General features: G+C 52.7%; 1 protein-coding gene across 1 annotated transcript; it reads left to right on the plus strand.

Moving 5' to 3' along the window:
* The first annotated feature begins 12398 nt into the window (after positions 1-12398).
* On the plus strand, positions 12399-14963 carry LOC123370375 (interferon-induced transmembrane protein 1-like). Its single transcript, XM_045016906.1, has 2 exons — positions 12399-12747; positions 14151-14963. The coding sequence occupies exons 1-2, from the start codon at positions 12502-12504 to the stop codon at positions 14322-14324; spliced, it is 420 nt and encodes a 139-aa protein (XP_044872841.1). The 5' UTR covers positions 12399-12501; the 3' UTR covers positions 14325-14963.
* Positions 14964-19416: the final 4453 nt, after the last annotated feature.

Raw genomic sequence — 19416 nt, forward strand, 5'->3', positions numbered from 1 at the left:
GTATGAAAGGGGCATTCAGACCTCAGGCCCATTCAGTCCTTGGCCTCTCTGATCAGACTTCCCTCTTAGGGGGAGGGGAAGGTGACAATCTGTACCAACTTTGGCATGGATAGCTAGGAACTGCATTCTGGGAGCCCCAGCTCATCTCCTAAGTTCCCTCTAAGATGCGCAACTGCACAGGAGGCCATCAAGGGCCCTGCACCTAACTCCCCCAGCCCCGGGGCTATGGCGTGGCAAGGAGAGACGCCTCTCCCTCCCAGCTCCAGGGCTGCGACAGGGATAGACGCCTTTCCCTCCCAGCTCCGGGGTTGTGGTGGGGAGGGAGACCTCCCCGAGCCCAGAGGCAGCAGTGGGAAGAGGCGCCTCTCCCTCAACCCAGGTGCTGCTGCAGCCCCAGAGCAGCCTGCACCCCAAACCCCTCATCTCTGGCCCCACCCCAGAGCCCGTACCCCCAGTCAGAGCCTGTACCCCCACAACCCTCTGTCTCAGCCCTGAGCTCCCTGCCACACGCCAAATACCTCAACCCCACATCAACTCCCTATTGGTGCACATAGGAAAATTCATTCCGCACATGGATGGGAAAAATTAGAGGGAACACTGCTGTGTCACATCGTCTGGGCCATGGAACCACTAGCCCAGAGTAGCGGGGCTTTAAAAATTAAGCCAGGACTTGCTCCAGATCACAACTGGAGCCCCAGAAACTACTGACGAGCCATTTCCATTACCCAGGTATTCAGGGCCGGCTTTAGCCAATGCAGGGCCCGATTTGTGGGGTATGTACTCTCCAGGTGGCACTTTGGATTTCCGCACTCCAGCGGTGGTAGCGGGGCCGCGGAGTTGCGGGGCTCTGGCCGAAGGTGCGGGGCTGTGGGGTTGCGGGGCTCCGGCCGGGAGAGCGGGGCCGCGGGGCTCCGGCCGGGGGAGCGGGGCCAAAAGGCAAAAGCTGACATTAACATTGTTTCAGTCTCTGTGTTACTTGACATCCTGTATTCATTGTCACCATAGAAGGGAAGGGCTCTGCATAGACAGAAATTTGCCTGGGCATCAGTAGAAAATGTTAAGTAAAATTTGCTGTAAAAATTAAACCTGGCGCTTTGTCATCTTGTGTCATTTTTATTTCTTAGCTTTCAGCTATTGAAGTGAACTCTAAAACTTTCATCCTGACTGTTTACTACCTGACATTGTCTCTCTCTAATCTGCTTCATAACCATCATTGACTTTTTTCCATTTTAATACTATCCCATAGTATCCGAGACAGTGAGAAAAATAGCAAATAAAGGTACATGACTATCTTTCTATCCCTACAGAGAATGATAGATATACATGCATCTGTCTCACACAGAGAGATGTGATGTATTCCCTGCAGGTATTATGATGATGTATCTATCAGAGGCTGAGGATACCCAAGAGTGGCGAGGCAGATCTGACCCTTCCCAGCGTATAGCGGAACGATGCCTATGAGACGTCTGATCAACACTGCAATATGCTTCATTCTAACCTTGTTTGACATTGAGGCATATGTGGTATTGACTCTTCTATCTCAGTTTACAGGGCAGGACGGGACAAATTCTTTGACCAAAGAAAGCCAAAGGCTGCTGGAGCATGGCAGTCAGCCAGCTGCCAGGACCGCAACCTACAGAGCTCAGAGGAATTTCACCTCTGGGGCCGCTGTAGATGGCAGGAAGGAAGAGCCTGGGGGTAGAGTAAATAGACAGTCACTTACATTTGCACAGGGCAATTAATGAGGTAACAGCATCTTAAGGAGGCCACATGTGGTGTGCCAGACTCTTGCAAGAGGGCACAGCTCCGTTCAGGCAGCAACAGAATCAAGACAATCCATTATTCTAGTGCTTCTGCCCTTTGGGGAGGGACGAATTCCAGGGATAGGGGGAGGAGAACACAGAGGCAGGTAGAGTCTCCACTTGATCTCGGCCCCATGATCCAAGTTAGCCCTGTGTAAATCAAGGGAGTTGGCTGGAATCAAGTGATCCTGTAGGCTGCTTTTACCAGGGCAGGCCCACTTTCACAGACGATGGTTCTGTTTCCCAGAAATTTCTTCCAGGACACCTGCCAGGTCCTGGTTTTTCATTTCACCAGTTCAAAGAGTCTGGGCGGTGGGGGGTTGGGGTTGTGTCTTACTGAACTGTACTGAGCAGAGTTTGTTATGTGTTTACCAGGAACAAACAGTCCAAAGGGCGCACACAGAAAGAGAAGTGGGTTGTTGCTTCTGTTGGGGAAGGGAGGGTGAGCGTGTGTGTGAATGGATTATTGTGTGGGGGAAGAGGGGGGGCGTGTCCCATGTGGATTACGGATGAGGGCAGCCTGCATGTGGGAGAAGATTCTGGGGGACCTGCCTGTTTGTGAAGGGAAGGCTGTGGAGCATGTGACAGAACCGTCGGGGTGTGAGACAGAGCAGTGTGGGTGTGATTTTGTGGGTGGGAGGAAAAGCACCAGAGTGTTTGGTGGAAGAGAGAGAGGAGAGTTGTGTGAGACAAGGGGCGGTGGAGAGAGCCCTGCGTGATTGGGGTCACTGTTTGTATGAAGGTTCCATTTATTCAGAGATTCCAAGGCTGAAGGGATCATTCTGATCAACTAGTCTGTCGTTCCTTAGACGACAGGCCACAGAATGTCCCCAGACTAGTGCCGAGAGCAGAGCTTTTAGAAAAACATCCAATCATGATTTAAAAAATCACCAGAGATGCAGAATCCACCACAACCTTTGGTAAATTGCAGGGCCGCCCAGAGGATTCAAGGGGCCTGGGGCAAAGCAGGGGAGCTGCGGTGTTTGTACTCACACGGCAGTGGTCTGGGTCTTCGGAGGCATTTCAGTGGTGGGGGCCCTTCAGTCGCTCCGTATCTTCGGCGGCACTGAAGGGCCCCTTGCCACTGAAATGCCACTGAAGACCCGGACTGTCGCCGGGCCAGGACTCGGGGGGGCCCTGCAGGGCCTGGGGCCTGGGGCAAATTGCCCCACTTGCCTCCCCCCAGGCGGCCCTGGTAAATTGTTCCGATGGTTAATTATCCTCACTGTTAAAAATGTACATCTTATTTCCTGTCTAACTTCCACTTCCAGCCATTGGCTTGCGTTACACCTTTCTCTACTAGATTGAAGAGCCCATTACTGAGGCTATGGCTACACTTGCACTTCAAAGTGCTGCCGCGGCAGCGCTTTGAAGCGCTAAGTGTAGTCAAAGCGCCAGCGCTGGGAGAGAGCTCTCCCAGCGCTGTCCGTACTCCACCTCCCTGTGGGGAATAACGTACAGTGCTGGGAGCCGCGCTCCCAGCGCTGGGGCTTTGACCACACTGGCGCTTTGCAGCGCCGCAATTTGCAGCGCTGGAGAGGGTGTGTTTTCACACCCTGCTGCAGCGCTGCAAATTTGCAAGTGTAGCCATGGCCTGAGTATTTGTTCCCCTTGTAGGTACTTATAGACTGCAATCAAATCACCCCTTAACCTTTCCCTTGTTAAGCTAAATAATTAGAGCTCCTTGAGTCTGTCACTATTAGGTATGTTTTGCAATCTGAAGCCTCTCCAATTTATCAACATCCTTCTTGAATTGTGGGCATCAGAACTAGACGTGGTATTTTAGCAGCAGTTGCACCAGTGCCAAATACAAAGGTAAAATAACCTCTCTACTGCTACTCGAGATTCCCCTATTTATGCATTCCAAGATTGCATTACTTTTTTATCCACCACCACTGCCAAATCTTTTTCAGAGTCATTGCTTCCCAGGATAGAGTCTCCCATCCTTTAAGTATGGCCAGCATTCTTTGTTTCCAGATGTATACATTTACATTTAGCCATATTAAAATGCATATTGTTTGTTTGCGTCCTGTTTACCAAGTGATCCAGATCAGTGAATCAGTGACCTGTCCCCATCACTATTTCCCACTCCCCTGATTTTTGTGTCACCTGTAAATAATGATCTTATGTTTTCTTCCAGGTCATTGATAAAAATGTTAAGTAGTGTAGGGGCAAGTACCAATCCCTGTGGGACCCCCCGGAAAACACACCCACTCAATGAAGATTCCTAGTTTACAATTAAATTTTGAGACCCATCAGTTAGCCAGTTTTTAATCCATTTAATGTGTGCCATGTTAATTTTGTATTGTTCTAGTCTTTTTAATCTAAATGTTGCGTGGTACCATATCAAATGCCTTAGAGAAGTCCAAGTATATTACATTAACATTATTACCTTTATCAACCAAACTTGTAACCTCATCCAAAAAAAAAAATCAAGTTAGTCTGAGAGGATTTATTTTCCCATAAACCCATGTTGATTTGTATTAATTACATTACCTTCCTTTATTTCTTCATTAATCAAGTCCCATATCAGCTATTCTATTATCTGGGCCGGAATCAATGTGAGGCTGACAAGTCTATAATTACCTGGGTCATTATGTTTGCTCTTTTTAAAAATTAGTTTTCTTCCAGTCTTCTGCAACTTCCTCAGTGGTCCAAGATTTATTGAAAATCAACATTAATGGTCCAGAAAGCTTCTCAGCCAGCTCTTTTAAAACTCTTGAATGCAAGTTATCTGGACCTGCTGGCTTAAAAATGTCTAAATTTAGTAGCTTCTGTTTAGCATCATCCAGAGCTATTAGTGGAATGAAAAGAATGTTATCACCACCACATGTTGAGATTATATCATTTCCTTCCCCCATCCAATACATAACAGAAATATTTATTGAACACCTCTGCCTTTTCTGCATTATTATTGATAATTCTACCATTTCCATTTAGTAATGGACTAATATGATTGTCAGGATTCTTTTTGTTTCTAATATATTTAAAAACTCCATTTTATTGTCTTTAACTCTTCTATTCATAGATTTTTCCTTCTGTCCCTTTGCTTCCCTTATCAATTTTCTACAATTCCTAACTTCTGATTTATGTTCATTGCTATCAACTTCCCCTTTCTTCCTTTTGTTACATCCCAATTATCATTTACATTTTTCCAATTACTTCCTCCTCTCATCTGATTTGGCTCATAATTGTTTTTAGCTTTATGAAATTGGCCCTATTAAAGCACCAACTATTTATAAAATTGGTCTGGACGTTATCTGTTTGAACGTTATAAATGTGATCGAGTCATGATCAAAGGATTAATAATTAAGAGCTGTTTTAATAAATGGCTAAGCCATTGTTACAGTCTGTTAAAGAGTGCCACTGGTTGCTTATAACTATCTACAGCACCTTCTACCAATGTGCTTATAAACATCTATACCACACAAGCTACTCATGTTTGTTACATGCTTATATACATCTACTGATCATTTATCAACTCTTCTGCAACAATAAAGGACAAAATTACACTGACAAAGTTGGGTCCCAGATAACTGTGTTTACTAAATATACACAACACACAAGCCTAGATATATACTTACTGCTGCTCTGGCAGCTTCTAAAACATATAACACAGTGAGCACCCCTAGAGAGTTCACAAGCTATTTAAAGGGATAGTCCCTATTCCTGTACACTACATCTTTATATATGGAAGAAGGAACCTTAATATAAAATGTGGGAATGAGGAATACTGTACAAGCAAGAAGAAAGGAGTGACAGAGGGAGAGGAGAATGAGAACGTGGAGGAAGAGAACACAGCATAGGAACAGGAAGTGGAAGCAAGACAGACCATTAATGCAGAAACACAGACAACAGGACTGAGACAAGATGTGGGAGGAAAAAGGGAGAGAGCTGAGCAGGGCAGTGGACCAGAAAGGACCAAAAGGAGTTAGTTAAGCTAGAGAGTGGGGTAGGAAAGAAGAGGTTGAACTGGGGAGCAGGAGACAAATGATTCAAGAAAGCTGTGGGAAGGGTCATCATCACAGGCAAACCCAAGGGGTCTGTGGCAGGAAGCGCATGTCAGGAGACGGGAAAGGTTCTTGCTCACAGATGCACACATGCTACTGGGCTCTGTACTGCTTTGTCTCACATTCAGAGTGCTGCCAGGCTCGCTCCGGAGACTATCCATTCATAGGCCAAGTCTGGGCTCTGAAGTCCTGGATGTTTGCAGATGGTTTTCTTCAAAGCTGGTTTGCATTCCTTTTTCCAGTGCACTTGGAAGAAGTGAGCGGATTGAGAAACCTTCAGTGACACCTGATCCCCTGAAAGGAGCTGGACTGGAGTCTCTAGAATAGCTTGCACCTTTTCTAGCTGAGTTTTCACAAGCCTTCCCCCAGGCCTGAGCTCAGCAATCTGACTTCTCTTTTTAGGCCCAGACATATTTTCCTGGGTCTGCTGTTAATCCTGTTTCTTGAGCCTCTTCTAGATGCTCCTTGCAGGTGGCACTGTAGATAGCCACAGCATCCAAGCACACTGAGCCCTCACATGCCTTTAGATTAAGGGCTTGGCTACACTTACAAATTTGCAGCGCTGCAGCAGGGTGTGAAAACACACCCTCTCCAGCGCTGCAAATTGCGGCGCTGCAAAGCGCCAGTGTGGTCAAAGCCCCAGCGCTGGGAGCGCGGCTCCCAGCGCTGTACGTTATTCCCCACAGGGAGGTGGAGTATGGACAGCGCTGGGAGAGCTCTCTCCCAGCGCTGGCGCTTTGACTACACTTAGCGCTTCAAAGCGCTGCCGCGGCAGCGCTTTGAAGCGCTAAGTGTAGCCACAGCCTAAGAGCGTCTGTTAACCTCTGATAAGTGTCTGGAGCCCTGAGTAGTCTGAATGGAAGGACTATGACTGGATACAGCCTACCAGAGGTTTTATATGCAATATACGCCTTTGATTCTCAAGGAAAACGCCATTAACCCCAACTTAGATCAAAGTGAAGATAAATCCACCTCTTCCAATGCACTCAGTTAACTCCCACTTAATGCTATTTCCCATAGCACTCCCTTTTTACATCCACACTACCCACCGGATCAGCGGGTAGCGATTGATCTGTCGGGGACTGATTTACCGCGTCTCGTCTAGACGCGATAAATTGATCCCTGAACACTCTGCCGTCAACTCCGGAACTCCACCAGGGTGAGAAGCGGAAGCGGAGTCGACGGGGGAGCTGCGGCCATCGATCCCGCGCCGTGAGGACTGGAGGTAAGTCGATCTAAGATACGTCAACTTCAGCTACGTTAATTCTCGTAGCTGAAGTTGCGTATCTTAGATCGATTCCCGCCCCCCCCCCCACACACACAGTGTAGACCAGGCCTTAAGACTCAGTTAGAGCCTGTTTTTCAGCGGGCCCCAGACTCCTCCCACTCCTAGCATGCTTTCATAACATACTAATCGACCCATTCTCAGCGGCTGAAGTCAGCTGGACCACATCCTAGTTCTAATCCTGAAGCAGACACAAACTTTCTATTGCCTACTTCCTGGTTGAGTCCCGTTTCTGATGAAAAGTGGGTTTTCCCCTTCTTTCTCCCTTGTGCAATTTACTCTGGCACAGAGGGAGACACATTGAAATAGACAAGAGGGGGAGATAATTGAATAGAGCGTACAGGAAAGGAGGAGACATGCAGGAGAGAGACAGTGGTTCTTAAACCCCCCCAAAACTTTTACTCAACAGAGGAGCTGCAAAATGAGGCACTAGATAAAGTGACTTAAGAAAGGATGGGGAAGATGTATCATAGGGTCAGAAAATCACCTGACACCACCTGGGCTGTCTGGGTTGCCTTTATCGCAGGTCTGTCTTTATGCTGAAAAACGTCTCCCTCCTGCTTTCCCCAGCTTTTCCTCTGTAGCTGCAGGGCAGTGTCCCAGCTTTTGAAAATCATCTCAGACTGGAATGAAGCTGGTGGGGCGATTGCTCCTTTATGGTGACATACCTGAGAACAGGCTGTGGCCCAGGACTTAAAACAGGTCACCGACTCCCAGGGGTGGAGTGCTCTAATACTCCCCCGTCTCGCTCTGTATGCACACACCTCCTCCAGCAGAGCTTTAACCTCTAAAGGCTAAGCTCTCTGAGGGGAGGAAGACAGCATCCACATCTCTTTGAGACAAGTGTGATTGGGACACAGAGATTTCACACTTGTGCCGCTGCTGTGGTTAGGCTGCAGAATGTTTTTTTGTGAGGCTGGGCTAAGGGCCTGTCTATGGGGGAAAGTGACCAGTTAAACCACTCTGGTTATACTGTATAACTCCAAGTGTGGACACTCCTCTGCTGGGATCAGAGTGCCGTTTGTCAGCTTTAACCCAGGGGCAGGCAAAGTTTTTGGCCTGAGGGCCACATCAGGTTTCTGAAATTGTATGGAGGGCCGGTAAGGGGAGGCTGTGCCTCCCTAAACAGCCAGGCATGGCCCGGCCCCCACCCCCTATCCAACCCCGCCCTGCTTCTCGCCCCCTGATGGCCTCCCCCAGGACCTCTGCCCCATCCACCCCTCCCTGTCCCCTGACTGCCCCCGACCCCCCACCCCTGACTGCCCCCAGCCACCCCATCCAACCCCTCCTCTCCTTCCTGACTGCCTCCGGAGCCCCTGTCCCTGACTGCCCCCACCGCCCCATCCAACCCCCCTCCTTCCTGACTGCCCCCCCAGGACCCCTGCCGCCATTCAACCCCCTGTTCTCCGCTCTCTGATCACCCCGACCCCTATCCACACCCCCGCCCCCTGACCACCACCCCAAACTCACCTGTCTTCTATCCAACCCACCCTGCTCCCTGCCCCATTACCACACTGCCTGGAGCACAGATACCTTGATCCAAAGCCTATCAAAGTCACTGGAACTCTTTCCACTGACTTTGCTGGGCTTTGGTTATCGTCCAGAGAAAGCAGAAGTGGCATGGGAAAGGGGGACAGTAATGCATGTGTACACACACACACACACACACACACACACACACACACACACACACACACACACACACACACACACACACACACACACACACACACACACACACACACACACACACACACACAACTTGTGGTTCCTAAACCAAGAGCTAGAGACGTCTCCAAACTAAATTCAGAGTTGCAAAATTCTGTGATTTTTACTGTGTGTCTTGTGATACTTGATATTTATCTGCAGACGCCAGCTGCAGGAGTCAAGATATTTCATGGAAAAATGTGTGTGTGTGTGTGTGTGTGTGTGTGAGTGAAAACATTTCATGGAAAAGAGTGTGCATGTGTGTGTGTCTGTAAAAACATTTCATGAACATGTGTGTGTGTGTGCTTGTGTGAAAACATTTCATGGAAAAATGTGTGTGTGTGCATGTGTTCCCCAAAGCTAAGCTCCAGTCCTAGCCCTCTTGGTTGTGGAGGAAAACCTTGAAAATGTGACCCAAGGGAACTCTGATGGCTCAGAAACCAGTAGGCAAAAGAAGAGCCCCAAACATTTTTTAAAATAAACTGACATTTGATTCTTTTGGGGTCTGACTCATGATTTTTGAATGCCCGGGGCTGACAATGCTACAGCTCCACACGCCCTATGGCTGGGGTGGGTTCTGAAAGCTGGCTCTGAATTTAGCAAGAAGGCGCTCCCAGTTTTATAATGGGCTAATCCAAAACCCATCGATGCAAAATGCTAGGCTGTTAAAAGCCCAGAGCCAGCTTGCTCCTACAGCCTCTCTCTCATGAACACACACACACACACACACACACACACACACACACACTCACTCACTCCGTGCCAGGGAGTGGGTGTGAGAGGAGAGGCCAGTGGTCTGTGCCAGGGAGATGGTGTGCAGGGGCTTTACTGGAAAGAGTGAGGAGGAGGATGCGGGGGCTGTCCCAGGGAAGGAACAGAGGTGACGCAGCCGAGGCAGCAGTATCTAGGAAGAGGCCCAGTACAGTGCTGGGTCTATAGCCACTGCATGACTCCAGGTTCTTCTCCTCAGCCCACCCCCGCATTAGCTCTGTTGCTTGCTCTTTCCTTGACACCAGAAACCTAACCGGCAGGAAAGGAGGCTCCTGCCGTCCAAGTCGGGAAAGCGAGAGCTAACGGGCCATGTGATTTCTTGGAAACACGGCTTTAGGGGCCAGCTGAAGCCAAACACTGCACCGCCCCTTCCCCCAGCGCGAACATGCTCGCTGGCCTGTTTCCAACACCCGGCTGGGCCCTGTTCAGCTCCAGCTGCAGCCAGTTGCATCCCGGCCCCTTTGACAGTTGCAGGGAAGCTCTGTGCTCCTGCCCAGTGAGAGGTTGTTTGGGGAGAGGCACAGAGGAGAGAGTGCTGAGGCACAGAGGCCTCCCTGGCCCCAGGGCCAGCGGAGCAGTTGGGACAAGGGGAGTGAAAGGTGCAGAATCACATCTTCAGGGGAAACCACGTACTTCTGCACCACTTCCTCTGCCTTTTGACCAGTCACGCAGGAGGGGGAAACGGCTGCCACTGCTTTATATCCACCACCTCTCATGACAGAGAAGGGAGGCTGCAGCCGGCAGGACAGCAGGGATTGGTTGCTGTCACCGCCCCACACCCGCGCTAGATCACTGGGCAAACATTGACCCAGTCCCAGGTCGCCTTCACCATAGGGCAGGCTCCAGGAGATGGGGAGCCCCTCAGAGCCCCTAACTGAGCCTATGGCCCTGGGCCGGGTGGGCCGGGAGTGTACGTGCACTGTCCCCCAGTGGGGTAGCTCCACCAGCTAACTCTATCTTCAGTTCACCCCTCCAGCCAGCTCCACCCAGGGTAATCATGGTGGGAGCAGTAGTGTAGACAGGGCACAGGCACCTTTACCATCCCAGTCTCTAACCCTGCTGGGGTTGGTGAGAACCGCCCCTTGGCCTGTCTCCCTAGCGCTCCCGCCATTGCCGGCGCTGGTGGGCCCGAACTCAGGGAGAACTACAGTGCCCCTGTTTACTAGCGAAGCTGGCACTGGCCTGGGGCCTGAGCAAACAGCAGGGCTTGTGTGTGCAGAGCTATCCCTAACCCCCACCCAGCAGGGAAAGTGTGCAAACCGGCTAATCCCCCAGCAAACAGACAGCTCCAGACTTTCCCCAGGCCTCCTCACACATCACTGACGCCCGGCCTCCTGTGAGCTGAACGAGAAACAGCTTCCCTGGCTGAGCCTCATAGCCCTGGCCGGGCTCCTAGAGAGGCTTTCTCCTTCTGCCAGAGTGCTGCTCCCCAACCCACCTGGCCACAGGAGTCACCTGGACAGACCATCCCCACCCCCACTCCCACCCCCGATTTAAGTGGGCTGCCATCTTTGCTCTATTTTGCACAGGACCAGTAAGTGTAATGCAGTGAGAGTGCCTTGCACCATGGCTCTGCTATCTTCTGATAGGACCCCACCACTTCCAATCCTGACAGACATATATGTCATGGGATGGAAACTCAGCACTGGCCCTGGGAAGGGGGCAGATCCAGGGAAACAGGGACAAGCCTCGGAAGACCAAGATGGCGGCAATGCTCCTCCAAGTCTGCCCACTACGGGGATTCACATTAGCCCTGCATCATCTGCCATCACTGCTCTTTGTGCACTATGTGTCAGTGTTATAGTTGCACTCCTGCCTGCAATTAGAGGCAAGTTTGATTTAGCAGTGTAGGCTGGGAATCAGAAACCCTGGGTTCTATTCCGAGCTCTGCTACGGACTTAGTCGGTGACCCTCAGCAAGTCACTTCACTGGCCCGTGCCTCAGTTTCCCCATCTGTAAAAGGAAGGCAATGATAACGGATCCTGCTTTGTAAAGAACTTTGAGATTTATGCTTCGCAGGGGCTCCTACCCTATGGTGCAAAGGGAGACCTACGGTATATAGGGTCAAACTATTGTTACGCATGGTCTATTGACTTCCTGCTGTTCAAGGCTGGATCACATCTGCGCTAATCTGTTCCATACATGTGCCGTGGAGTGTGAGATGCCTGATCCCGTTTCTGGACGGCTTGGTGGGGAGCTGGAAGCCTATGTCCCTTGGGCTCTCAAAAATCCCAGCCTGTATTTCTAGTGCTCCATGAGCTAGGAGCAGGAGCCTGGGTAAAACGCCTTGAACGGGGCCTTGAATGTTTACCCCAGCTATTGGGGTGCAGTGCCCTCAACCCTCTGGGCCTGTCTTTCTGTGCCCCCCATCCCACCCAGAGATAGCAAATGGGGGGGGGGGAAGAAAAGTGGTGGTAACCAGTGCAGCAAGAGCTGCTCTCTCAGCTGTCACCCACTTAGTCGGGGTGGGCACTCCGGGGGGTTGGCTGAGCAGCTGGGAAAGCCAATCCCAGGGAAGAGGGGTGAGGGCCATAGGTACGGTGACCAGAGAGCAAGCGTGAAAAAATCAAAAAATACCAGGGTAATAACGTCCTCTACAAGACAAAGCCCCTAATATCGGGATTCGAGTCACCCTACTCATAGGCCTTCTGTGGTTGCAGGGCCCTGGGACCCCAGCTGGCAGAGGAAACCTTTCTGTTCTCTAGCTTGCTCTCACATGGCTGGGAAACTGAAACTTAGGCAAGGAGAGGTGGGGAAATACAAAGCGAACCGCACACAGAGCAGGAAATCAAGGGCCAGCCCTCTCCTGCAGCTCCACCTCCTCCCTCCTTGCTCTGAGCTCCAGGCTGCCCCAGTCCTGAGCTCTGCCTGGGAGATTGCAGCAGCTCCCTCTTTGCCCAGCAGCTGCAGGTCACCTGGCGGGAAAATGGACAACTCGTCGTACGCCTTCCCGGCCCACAGCAACCAGCTCTTCCCACACCACAACTATGAGCACCTGAAGGAAGAGCATGAGATCGGGGTGGTCCCCCCGGGGGCCACCGTCAGCTCCACCGTTATCAGCATGCACCCGTACCAGCCCCCGCCCCGCGACCACATCATCTGGTCCATCTTCAGCACCCTCTATGTGAACTTCTGCTGCCTCGGCTTCATGGCGCTGGTTTTCTCCGTCAAGGTGAGAGGGCCCATGCCCTGCCCCGCCCTGCCCTGCCCTGCGTGTGGCCACGGGGGCGAGTCTGGGGCCTGCGGGTCTCAGCCTCATGGGGCAATCGCCTGCGGCCACATGCTGCGGTAAGTGCTGGCTGAGGTGAGGCCCGGCCCTTGACGGGCTTAGCCCTTGGCCTCGGGCTGACCTGGCCGTGGCTGCTGTCGCCTGCCCCTCTGACCCCGGAACGGGCCTCTCCCGAGTCCCCACCCTGCCGCCTACTCTCCCCAAAGGGGGTGACCCGAGAGCAGCTGGGCATGAGTGTCCTAGGCTGGGCTGAGGGGTCCCCCCGCCCCCACTGCTGCCAGGATTCCGGGCTGGCCCTGGGAGCGGACAAAGTTTAGTAGCAACTTCCCAGCTCTGTAACCTTCACAACCCCCCCGCCCCACCCCCTTCCCCCAGCCCAGCTAGAGCCTGAGGCGCTCCCACGCTGGGCCTCTTCCTGCCAGCGCCCAGCTCGGGGGCCAGAGGAAGGGGATAATAAGCAGCTGCTGGCCAAGTATGAGCGACAGCTGGAACCGCAAAGGAGACCCTGAGCGTGGGGACCCCTTTGCTGGGGGCTGAGCACTAATGGTGGGAGGGGGAGAGCGGACATCCTACAGCCCTGTGGCTGGGGTAAGGGGGTGCTATTGCTCACAGAGCTGCCCTAAAAGGGAAGAGAATGGAATCAAGGGGCTGAGCGCCAGATGTAGGAAACCCCACTGCTGGGAGAGAGATGGGGGCTGAGTCTAAACGCACAGGGACCTCGGGGCTGATGGGGACGGCACCTCTCCTGTTACAGACTCGGGGGGCACAGATAAGCCCCTGTGCAGCTTTGTAAGGCTCTAACATGGGGATCCGACAGATCTCCCACCTCCTGCCGCTTGCACTCAGCCCCTCTGTGCAGAGCAATGCTGCAAGAGCTCGCTTCCCCCTCCCAGCCCTGGCCGCCTGCGGAGTTTCCTGGTTGTTTCTCTCTGCCCCTGAGCAACACCTGTTTCCTGCAGGCGGTTGATAAGAAACACACAGCTTGGTCCTAAACCCAGCCCCCAGGATCCCCGCGTTCAGACATGTCCATCCCCTTGGGGGCTCAGCTGTTCACCCACAGCCAAGCTCTGACGGCCCCTGACATCACATCCGCCCATTGCCCCAGGGCCTTGAGATTCTCCCACGTGCCCCCCCACCCCTCCCAAGATTCTCACAGGCCCATGACCTGAAATTCACACACCCCTGCCCACACCCCCAAGAGGGTGCGGGGGTCCCCTGAGACTGGCAGGCTCCAGCCTGAGTTCAGGGAAATTTGAGGGCCCTGGAACTGCGAGCCCTTAGGGTCACACACCCTGCCCCCAAGCACGAGGATCACACGCTGTATTTGCCTCCCTCCCTCTCTCCAGGCCAGGGATCGTAAAGTCGTCGGTGACCACAGCGGCGCAAGCAGCTACGGCTCCACCGCCAAGTGCCTGAACATCATGGCCCTGGTCCTGTCCCTCCTCTTGCTCATCCTCATCATCATCCTCGTGACAACAGGGGTCATCGCTGTCACACACGCAATGCAACCTGGCGACTAGACCCACCGCAGCCGGCTAGGGAGAGGGGTGTCCTGGCTCTTATCGTGCCCGCCAGGCAGGGCTCCCCCGCCACACTTCCTACACTTCCGACCTCTCTCTCCAGCTCTGCTTGCTCCCTCACTACCGGCGCCTGGCTGCCTCCTGCTGTTTGGTGAGCTGGGGAAGGAGCAGTGCTCTCCTCCTGGCTTCAGAGTGGCACTCCAGCTGTTCTCCTACAAACAGCTGGCAGCACTATCATTCTCAGAGAGGCTCTCTCCCCTGTCCTCCTTTCCACCAACACACTGAGGCACAGGGATTCTGGCCAGGGCACTGCTGTGCTGCCTCCATGGGACTCTCCCCATACCACCCTGCTTCACCCGCCACCACCCTTTCTCTGAGGGTGACTGGCCCACTCTCCATCCACAGCCCAGCAGCTGGGCTGCTCACTGGCTGCCCAGCAGGGCACTGCACAGTGGAGTGATGTGAGCCAGCCCTTCTGGCACAAGGCGACCAGGTGGGCTCCAGGGGAAGGGTGGCAGCTCTCCTGTGGGTGACACACCACCTGGCGTCTCTGCGGAGACGGGCAATCATAGAGCGATTTGGAGTAGACCCACGAGCCGGGGGAACGGCTCTAATAAACTTTCCTTTCTCTCTTGTAAACTGGCTTGTTTTTTTGCAGCTAAAATTCTCAAACGCCTGCATGGCTCCGAACGGGGGGGCGGGGCTCTGGCTTCCCCCAGCATTTCCATCAGGGCTGTGCTAGTCAGGCCAGTAGGCTCAGCCTGCCTGGGGGAGCCAGGTGTGTGAGCAGGCCAGAGGGGGTGTGAGTTAGACACGGGGTGCTCACCAAGAGGGACTGGAAGGCCACACAGGGGTCCTTTTACAGCTAGCCAGGGGCTGCCCGCCAGTCCCAGCAGAGGTGCAGTGAGCAGGGCAGGCACAATGGAGACACTCGAGCCAGCAGCCACTGGCGAGTCCAGCACCCCAAAGCCTGCTACGTACCAATGAGAGGTGCACACCGCGGGAGTGGGGCTAGGCCTAGGCGACCGAGCGAGCGCGTGCTGCCACCGAAGCTGGGAGGGCGGGCAGTGATGGGGAGGGCTCACCCCAGGGAACAGGGGGGAGGGGACACCCAGTGCGGGGGCCCAGCAGCAGAAAGCCATATCCTCTGTAGGCCCGCAACAAGAGCTGGCAAGAGCACAGCACCCAGCCATTGCTGTACACTGGGCTGGGAGGGAGAGGAAACGGGGGAAGGAGAGTGGTTCTCGGCGGGCAGGCAGGGTCCCTAGAAAGGCAGCCTCCCCTCCCAGCTGGCAGTGATCCCATCCCAGGGCAGGCTGCTGGGGGAGAGGTGGGAGAAGGGACCCGGGGAAGTGAGGAGATAACTCACTTAGCTACGGCGGGGAAAGGCGACCCTCACTGAAGGCAGCCGGAACATCCAGCCTGTTAGTGACAGGCAATATCCACATTCGCCTCATTCACTGAGTAGCAGGCTGATCCCAGGCTCTGCTGCGCCAGCGGGGCACTAGCCCAGGGGTGGGCAAACTTTTTGGCCCGAGGGGCACATCGGGGTTGCAAAACTGTATGGAGGGCCGGGTAGGGAAGGCTGTGCCTCCCCAAACAGCCTGGCCCCCACCCCCTATCCACCCCTTCCCACATCCCGCCCCCCTCAGGACCCCCGACCCATCGAACCCCCCCCCGCTCCTTGTCCCCTGACTGCCCCGACCCCTATCCACACCCCCGCCTCCTGACAGCCCCCCTGGGACTCCCACGCCTATCCAGCCTCCCCCTGCTCCCTGTCTCCTGACTGCCCCCGGGCCTCCCTGCCCCTTATCCAACCCCCCTGCCCCCTTACCATGCTGCTCAGAGCAGCAGGAGCTTGCAGCTCTGCCACTGTGCTGGAGCCAGCCATGCCGCCCACGCGGGCCAAAGCCCTGACGGCGCAGCGCGCTGAGGCTGCGGGGGAGGGGGGACAATGGGGGAAGGGCCGAGGGCTAGCTTCCCCGGCCGGGAGCTCAGGGGCCGGGCAGGACGATCTCGCAGGCCGGATGTGGCCCACTGGCCATAGTTTGCCCACCTCTGCATTAGCCCCTGTATGATGTCCCATGCAGAAAAATGGCCGTACTGGGTCAGACTAGTGGGCCATATGATGGTGGCCAGTGCCAGATGCTTCAGAGGGAATGAAGAGAACAGGGCAATTATGGAGTGATTCCCCTATTGTCCAGTCCCAGCCTCTGGCATTCAGAAGTTTAGTGACACCCAGAGCATGAGGTTGTGTCCTTGACCATCTTGACTAATAGCCCTTGATGGACCTCTCCTCCATGAACTCATCTACTTCTTTTTTGAACCCAGTTATACTTTTGGCCTTCACAACATCCCCTGGCAATGAGTTCCACAGGTTGATGGTGCACTGTGTGAAAAAATACTTCCTTATGTTTGTTTTAAACCTGCTGCCTATTCATTTCATTGGGTGAGGGGTGACCCCTGGTTCTTGTGTTAGGTGAAGGGGTCTGATGCAGCTCCCATGGACTGAAATGGGAACAGGATCAGGCCCTAGAGCACCACCTCCTGCTCATTGCTTGGTTCACTAGTCCAGCCCCCTGCTGAAACCTTGCTCTTGCCACACTGGGCAACTGACTAAGGCTGGTGAGGGGGTGGTTTTTTTTTTTTTAAGTTTTCCTAGTTGTCTCTTTGCTTTCCTACGGAAGCAGCAAAGCACACCAGCTTCTGCCCTGTTACCAGATAGCCCTGCTTGACAAAGCTCTGGCTGGGATGATTTAGTTGGGAATTGGTCCTGCTTTGAGCAGGGGGTTGGACTAAATGACCTCCTGAGGTCCCTTCCAACCCTGACATTATATGATTCTATGAACTACAGACAGTCTTACAGAACCAGTATCTTACATTCAAGCTTTTTGCAGCCAGCCCTTTGTTTGTGTGTGTGTAATTAAGGCTCCTTCTGTCTTCTTCCCTGTGACAAGTCCCATAAGGGATGGGCGTGATGCATTGCCCACACCCCTGCAGGTTAGAGTAACCCCCCGGCCCCGTCATTCTGGGGAAGTTTAAATCCAGAGCTGAACTCTCTTGCCTCAGGCCCTTCCCTTCCAAAGTGCTTCTCTAGAGCCATGTTTATTCCTCTACTGCAACTGGAGCAACCACACCCCGGTGTGCATCACTGGCAGCTGGCCCCTTAAAGAGATATATCCCTATTAGGCACATGGGTTATACGTGTGCATCTGAATGTGCTGATGAATCTCAGGCCCACCATTTCATGCTGTTAGCAGATAATGAGTTAAAGATCTGACACACTAAAAGGGGAAGAAAATGAAAATCGGTATTAGAATACGTTTCAGAACACAAGGAAGTATTCAAAAGTAAAAAACCAAAACACAAGGAAAGGATGAAGTTGAGTGTATGAGCTGCAAATGGTGTGGCCCAATTATTAAATGTAAACATGTATAGGCTAATAGTTCAAAATTTACACCAGTAAACTGTTTATTCAAATGAAAAGCTTTATTTGGGGATAAGAGATTTATTGTTTTCCTAAACTCAGAGGTCACATTGGGTTTCGAGTTCTGTTTTAGTTCTGCAGCAAGCCACAATTCATTCCATTCCTCAAAGCATTAATCTACTGAATACTTAGCCCCTCCTTCCGTCCACCAAAATAACCCCCAATATTTACCCAGACAAATTATGAATAGTTTTTTGCACCAATTTTCACCGGTTTTTGTTGTGGTAATAAACACCAACACATTCCTGGGAAAAAGTAAATACAATAAAACCCCAAAAGGGCAGGCCCTAAAAATGGAGCAGATCTCTTTTTAAAAAGCTGATTAAAATAGTTTGTCCTTAAACATAACTATTGTGAAGTCATTTTCCTCACCCAGGCCCTAATCCCGAGTTCAGTGAGTCCATTTTCAAAATACTTCCCTGGATTTAAGAGTTCATATTACTCATAGACATTTTGGCCTAGCACGGATGTGCCTTGGAGTTACTGGAACAGTTTCTTGCCTAACCCTCACCAAGTACGGTTGCCCAAGGCTGACGGGGGGGGGGGGGGGGGGCGGGGAAAGCCGGTACAAATTACTGGGGCCCGGTGGTCCGGAAGGCGGCCCGGGGCCTGGCTTCGTCGGCCCTGTTTAGCCTCCCCCTTGCTGGGGGACCCCAAATTTCCCGAACTCGCTCTCGGCGGCCCTGCGGTTGCCTGCCAAACCTTCAGCATTGTCCTAGTCCCCAGAAATTAATTTTTATTTAAAGATTATGTCATGCGATGAAACTTCCAGGCATATGTCCAAACAAACTTGGCAACCTCTCACCATGGCGTGTCCTATCAGGGCATCACACATCCTGCTGTATCTGATTGCTTTATTCATGCTAATTCCAAACCTGCACTTACTGGCAGCTCTGGCCACTGGGGTTTCCCAGAAGGGCTCGGGGTGGATTCAATTACCTTGTTTACAGCTGCTTAGTGGGCTGCCTCTCCCTGAGCAGCTCAGCAGCTCTGGCTTGGTGAATGAGGCAGGGATCTCTTCTATTTTTTATATGTTAGTCCCCAGGCCTAATGCTCCATTGCCCTGCCCCTGGGGCAGTCATGTCCACCCGTGCCAAGTGGGGATAAAATGCTACCAGAGAGGATTAGGAGCCAGGATTTTGATTCAGCCCTGTAGAGAGAAATAGGGGCAGTGCTGCAATGGGGAGCCCAACCAAACTTTGGGATCTCAGGCTTCAGTCCAGCCCATTAGAGATATAGGAACCAGCTATGAAGTTTGGACCCAGATCCAAACTTACCCAAAGTTCAGGGAGTGTTTTGAGCCAGGGCTCAGGTTCTGGTCCAGCTGAAAGCCAAAGCCAGTCTGTTAGCAGGGGGAGGAGGCAACTGATCCCTTGTACAGATGGGAACAGTTGACTGCTTGGCTTCAAAGCTGAGAGAACTGTGAGAGGAGTTGGCTGGCTGGGCCCCCGCATTCCTGTGGGGAGGACGATATCGCTGTGCTAGTGAGAGACAAAGGCGCTTGCTGTTAAGGGAGTGGCCGAGGCTCACGCTAGTCCAGTAGTTCTCAAACTGTTGTACTGGTGACCCCTTTCACACAGCAAGCCTCTGAGTGCGACCCCCCCA

Source organism: Mauremys mutica, chromosome 4, assembly GCF_020497125.1.
Source record: "Mauremys mutica isolate MM-2020 ecotype Southern chromosome 4, ASM2049712v1, whole genome shotgun sequence".
In the NCBI taxonomy this organism is placed as follows: domain Eukaryota; kingdom Metazoa; phylum Chordata; order Testudines; family Geoemydidae; genus Mauremys; species Mauremys mutica.